Source organism: Phragmites australis, chromosome 12 (genome assembly GCF_958298935.1).
Source record: "Phragmites australis chromosome 12, lpPhrAust1.1, whole genome shotgun sequence".
Lineage (NCBI taxonomy): Eukaryota > Viridiplantae > Streptophyta > Magnoliopsida > Poales > Poaceae > Phragmites > Phragmites australis.
Genome location: NC_084932.1, coordinates 7,810,272 through 7,816,730, shown reverse-complemented (window position 1 = coordinate 7,816,730; position 6,459 = coordinate 7,810,272). Strand labels below are relative to the sequence as shown.

General features: G+C 43.1%; 1 protein-coding gene across 1 annotated transcript; it reads right to left on the bottom strand.

Moving 5' to 3' along the window:
- Positions 1–428: 428 nt before the first annotated feature.
- LOC133887338 (putative clathrin assembly protein At1g33340) lies at positions 429–1,831 on the bottom strand. Its single transcript, XM_062327266.1, has one exon. It carries the CDS (start codon positions 1,700–1,702, stop codon positions 533–535), a length of 1,170 nt encoding a protein of 389 aa, XP_062183250.1. The 5' UTR covers positions 1,703–1,831; the 3' UTR covers positions 429–532.
- Between the last annotated feature and the right edge of the window lie 4,628 nt (positions 1,832–6,459).

Genomic DNA, 6,459 nt, shown 5'->3' with positions numbered 1-6,459 from the left:
CCAATAATATCTTCACGTGGCAGGGCATGCTTGGTTTCTTTGCCTATGCTTGCTTAGGCTTGCTACTGAGCATGGTTAAACAGGAAGAACCGTTATGTACTCCTCGCTTTGTTGGACAAGGCTAGGCAAATAATCCAAATAACTTAATTCATGATATTCACCCCAAACATTAGTTCATGCCAATCTTGACAGTTGATTGAAGTGCAATGTGTACTTGTTACACCTTTTAACTATGCATGGCAAATAAAAGGAGAAGAATGCATAATCACCAGGTAATGATGGCAAGAGCACAAACACAAGCTACATGGAAGTGATAGTGAGCTACCATAAAGATCATAGACCAGAAGGGGAACAAACACAAAATTTGAGAGGAAAGAAGAATTATTGGATTATTCACAGCTGATTGAAGACACAAATCCTTCAAAATAAATAATTAACCTTGCACACGAAGAAGATCAAGAAGAGAGGAGACCGTCCAATCCGGAGCACCCAAAATTAAACATACTTGGAAGTTGCAAGAACTACGAGCTAGCTAGCTTGGCTGCACGGCTTTCAAGGAGTGATCACCATCACCAGCGATCTGCTGGTCGTCGTCGTCGAACTCGACCCACACCGTGCTGATCGTCGTCTCCATCTTGCGCACCAACGGCGCGCCGCCGCTACCGTCACTTACCTCCTTCTCCTGGCAGTCCTCTTCTGGGATCGGCACGGATTCCATCTCCATCTCCGAGGCCTGCGCCGGCGTGACCACCCTTACGAGAGGGTAATCGAGGCTCTTGCTCCCGTTGCTCCTCTTGCACTTGTGGTAGAACTCCTTGAGCTCCGGCGTCTGAGCGCTTGCCTTCCTCATTATCTCGTTCGCCGAGAGCCTCAGGGGCTTGCTTAGCCCGTCGAGGCTCCTCGATCGCAGCAGCATCGCGTCGAGGCCTTCCATGAAGGCGTCGTAGACCTTGAAGCTCTCCCGGAGCACAATGCCGAAGGCCGACCTGGCGGCGGCGCATGCGCTCGTGTTGTTGTCCGGCAGCAGCTGGATGGTGAGGTCGAGCAGCCTCTGGCACATGGCGAGCTTGAAGAGGAGCGTCTCCACGTCGGCGTCGTGGGAAGAGGAGGGAGGATGCGGGAGCTTGCCGTCGTGGTGAGGTGGCGGCGAAGGCCGCGCGGGCTCCAGGTTGCCGGCTTGGTTGATCACCCACTGCATGCGCTCCTCGAGGTAGGCCGAGTAGCCGTGGACGAAGGCGCAAGCGCCCGTGGCGGCCGCGGCGCCGGCGTTGACGTAGTCGACGCCGGCGGCGAGTGGCGAGCAGCTGCACCGGGGTGCGCCGACGCGGAGGTCCCGGGACGCCCAGAGGCTTCGGAGGTCCTGCTCGAAGTAGCGGTCGCCGGCGCGGAGGAGGCGGTGGACGAGGAGGAGCGACCGGAGTGCGGCGGCCGGGGCGCGCGCGGCTTCGAGGCGCGCCGTGATGCGTCGGGAGAGGAAGGTGATCGCGCCAGGCGCGTTGGAGACGAGGAAGAGGATCTCATGGACGTGCCGGTCGTCGTGGCCCCCGCCGCCGCTGCCAGTGCTCCGCTCGATGGCAGTCTCGATGTCGGCGAGGAGAGCCCGGTCCGGGATGGCAGCCGATGAAGCATTGGTGGATGCCGTGCCCGCGTGGTCCATGAGTGATCCTATGGCTGCCCTAATCTTGCCCTTGAACACCTTCATGCCTTATATGCCCTCATGTGTCATGAGAGTAAAGTGAGGAAGAAGAAGAGAGAGATGGTGCATGAGAGTTATAGCACACTCCCTCTTGTGCATGCACTCATTTGTGGGCCCAGAGAGAGAGTGGTAGAGAGAGAAAGAGCTATAGATGCTATGTTGTGTATGACCATGGTCCCGTAAGAGTGTCATCTTCTCAAGAAATTCTTGAGAGAAGCCTCTGCATCAAGAAGACCACTATTGGCCTTAATTATGACTTGGGGAAAAGGAATAGCAACAGAGGAAAGCGAGCTTCCACTATATGAGGGGAGAGAGAGAGAGGAGAGGAGACAGGAGAGAGGAGAGAGTGCAAGAAATTATATTCGGAGGTCAACTCTTGGGTGGGGGAATCAAATGCCTTTGGAATGAGGTGCCTCATGCATCAAAGGCTTCTTCCATTGGTATTTCATTTGGATAGTAGGTTTGACTCAAACAGCTATAGTTTTTTAGTATTAGCATATGGATTCCTACACATCGACATCAAACAAGTTTTTTGAGAGGAATGTAGGATATGGAACTAATTAAAGGTGAACCACAGTTGAACCCACACTTGAGTATTTAACTGTCCCAATAGGAACAAGTCATGCTATATATTCCCTTCTCTCTCACACATCTTTTCACCCCTCATATAGTCATATGCATATGGTCCTAGCTCCATAGGTGAGGGATAATGTTAGATTTGCTTTATACTCAGATAGATATACTTCACAAGAAAAATGGAGGGTAGCTTTTGAACTGTTTATGGTATAGTTTAATGATGGTGTTGATGTTATTGCTCCAATGCACTTTGTGGGACAAAGTGTGTCACCAGATGTGTGGGCAAATCGGATTGCGAAAAGTGTAGGTTGAACAATTTCACCGAAAATATAATTTTAGTGGAAAACAAAATCGATGGTGCATGATTCCTAGCCATTTGAAACAGCTCAACCCCACATATATTCTTCTTTCATTATTTTGTATTGGAGGAGATAGTAGTGGTTAAAGTAGCTAGGAGAATTGGGTGAATAATTACGTTTTTTTTGTGGAACAAAAGGAATGAGGAATAATGCAACAGCTGTGCCATTATGCAATTTAATTACAGTTGCACTGATTAAATATCAGGATGCAGGAACTAAATGACTTCTGTTTTACGAACTATTTTCAGGGAACTTGTTAATTAACAAAAAAAGTTGTCATCAATGGGACTTCAATTTACGTGTCCTATGAACCAAGCATGCAAATTCTACAAACTTAAAAGTTTCAAAAAAGAAAAAAATACAGAGTTTCTGATGATTTGGTTTCTTCTTCTCCTACTCTTGAGTCATTGTTCATGCCATGTCCTGGCATGCACCATTTGCACAAAAAACATTCCATGGGAGGGGAGGGTTGGGGAAAGTGAAAATGCGGTACTTGACAAGACTAAAGGCAAAGACAGGATTTTCTGTTTAATAAAACTTGCCTTGTAGTGAAACAAACAGTGGACATAGAATTTCTATGCTAGTTGTTATTTCTTCTGGCCTCTGCCTTAGCTTGGAAAATTCCATAGAAAAGAGAAGGATTTCTTAGTTTTATTGCCAAGGGCCCTAAGCATGCACCAACCTTCATGCAACACTAACTTAGAATCTTCAGAGGTTACTATACCGCAATTTGATGCTGCTGTACTACAGCATCGGATTCAGCTACATTAACAAGGAAAGTAGTTTGTTTGTTAATTAATCGGCATTAGATTAAGAAAATATATGTCCCAATAATTGAAGATAAAGCGTCCTTAGATTAAGAAAAAATATGTCACAATAATTGAAGATAAACGTACTTAATAGAGAAGGACCCTAAAGTACGTAGCAATACAAAAATATCCATCATACTTTAAAAAGTCAAATGGAGTTATGGAATCAGATTTCCCGGCAAACATTTTCATTTCCTTTTTTTCATTGTTTTCCTTGAACTGCATGTTATTTTGTAAAATCATGAGATAAGATTGTTGTAGTAAATAGGTGCTCCCGTGAGTGAGTCTGCAAACAAAAAGGTGCCCCCTCCAGAAAAGGACTTCTTGTTTTGGGTTGCATTGAGTCATACTTTATTTAATTTTTTTATATCTATATCTCTGCATATACATGTAGTGGACATGAAACTAAAATGCGATGATTCATCTTGGAATGTATTTTCATAACAATATAATTTCATTTTTTATAAATCTATAAAAAAATTTGATACTCATAAATGTTCTTTTTAGGACCATCACTGTATAAGACGTCTCTTATTTGTGTCAGGAAGAAGTAAATGAGTAATACGTTCATAACATGTTTTTTATATAATTCGTTAATGATATGTTGAACACTCCATTTAAGCAATGCATGAAGCAACCAATAAGCTATGGCATCGACTTGTTAGCATAGAAAAAGATGGTTACAAATCTCGAAACTGTTAGACATAACCAATAACTTAGGTTTTCTTTCGGGATTGCTCTGATCCGCCACGCCGGGACCTACAGCCACTGCATATCGTCTCATCCTTATCCAGCCGGATCCGCCTCTGCCCTGGCCAGATCCACTGTCGCTAAACCTCTTCTACTAGATTTCGTGGCGCCGAACCACCTCTGCCGCTGGTGTTGCCCAGGACTCCATTTGTCGCACGCACATGCCTCAGTCTCCTTGGTTGCTCTTGTGAAAGTCCCCATCGTCGGTGTCAAACCTATCCAAATTACACTCCGCTTAATCGATAAATTAGTCGATTAAAATGAGAGTAATTTTGATAGTCCCGATATATGCTCAACAAAGCTAAACATCACATCATGTAGCGTTTACAATATAGTTTCATCACAAGATATGAACAGAGTGCTAAAATTTTAACTTATATTACAAACCTTGATCACAAGTACTGTTTTCTACTTATATTAGAGTTTTCATACGCAGCGGAAGGATATTAATAAAACAAAAAGCCAGTAGCATTATTGCCCATAAGGTACCACATGGATTAATTTAAGCAAACTTTCTCTACTCCTACCCATCACGGGTGTCAGCTGGATAAAAATATCCATAAACTAGCTCATCGCTACTTGCATCAACTTTAGGGCATCACCCTGAGTAGGAAGGTACTCACAAGACTTACAAAATATAGGTGTATACTATCCCGACTCCACGGATAATGCATTTGGATGAATACTAAGGAGTGGCCACACAGTTAAGTTGACTCAGCGGAAAAGCACTTTAACCAACATGATGACCTAAACATCTAGCATTAACCAACAATAAACATAAGCTTCAATAAAGTAAGCTTGCTCAACTTAAACGAGTACTAGCACATGCTTCTCCCAGAAGCCCGCCTACTTTCCATGTCCCAAACTGAACGAAACTCTATGACTGATGCAGATGAAACTTAAACATGATCCATGACCGAGAGCGTGGCAATTCAAATTGATTTACACCCTATAGGGAAGTACTTTTTTACCCACATGACACGAAGACCATTCGACTTGTGCAACTGATCAAGTTGTACAGGGCTACCCATGACAACCTTTTCTAATTGAGCTCCAACCATTTTAACATGTACCTATAGGAGTGGAGGTCAACTAGGATTACTCCCAGAGTACCCTAGATACCTCTATAAGCCAGCAGTCGACAACACCATAGGCCAACAAGTTAAAAGGTCACAGCTATAAGAGGTATTCGACTTATCTTACAATTAGATCAATATGTGATAAGTATGGAAAAGTGCTTAAGCCAACGGCACTAATGATCGGTGCTTAATCGATATAAGAAATCTATGGCACATGGATCTCCTCTCCCGAAATGCCCCTAATCTCGCCCACATCTCGTCTCAACTTTACCAACTCACAACGGTCTATGGCACCCGGGTCTTCTCTCCCGAACTACCCCTAGCACCACCCACATCTCTTTTCAATCTCACCAATTCATCACTCAACTTTTCATTCCTTTGAAACAGTGATTGAAAACCCTATAGCTCACGAACGATAGAGACATCCACCTCTCGACTTCTACCGATGACCTATGCAAGGACTAAGCAATTATCACATCATTTTTATGTTATACCATGACACATTATACTCAGGCTACAAGGATCAGGATTACCAATTTTACCAAGATAGGTACTATGCAACAAATAGGATCTACCCCATTCCCAACACTGACTTGCTAAAACATGCATATACGACACATAGCAATATCTAGCAAATTGACCAATGATACACTAAAATATAGGAGAGATATGATATATGCTTGTCTAATGCTTCCTGTTCTTCATAACGAAATCCTCTAGTCTGCCTTCGGGTTCAAGCACGCAACTATCTGAAACATCAACTTCTAATTAAAAGAATGATGCATCGCAATGAGTATGGATGACATGCAATGAAGGATGCTCCATAGTGCAAGGCAACAGTGGAGATGCAATGCATCATCATAAGTGTAAAGCTTCAATGATCCACTAAAAATGAATTGTTGTTACCATTTAATATTTCCTAGATTAATTAAGATTAAACTAAGGCTTAACCCTAAATAGGAAGTTAAATATATTTAACATGAGGGTGATTATTATAAATGAATAGGAAAAATTATAATAAGATTAACAAAATTGGTTTCTCCAATCTTGGACTTACCAAAACTTTAGTTATGAATTATCTAAGATTGAACACATTTCATTAACTAAAGAAATTTCAGTACATATTTCATGGTTCCTAGCATTTTTATCCTGTAGAGCATGATCATACAAAGGTAAAAAAATTTGGCTTC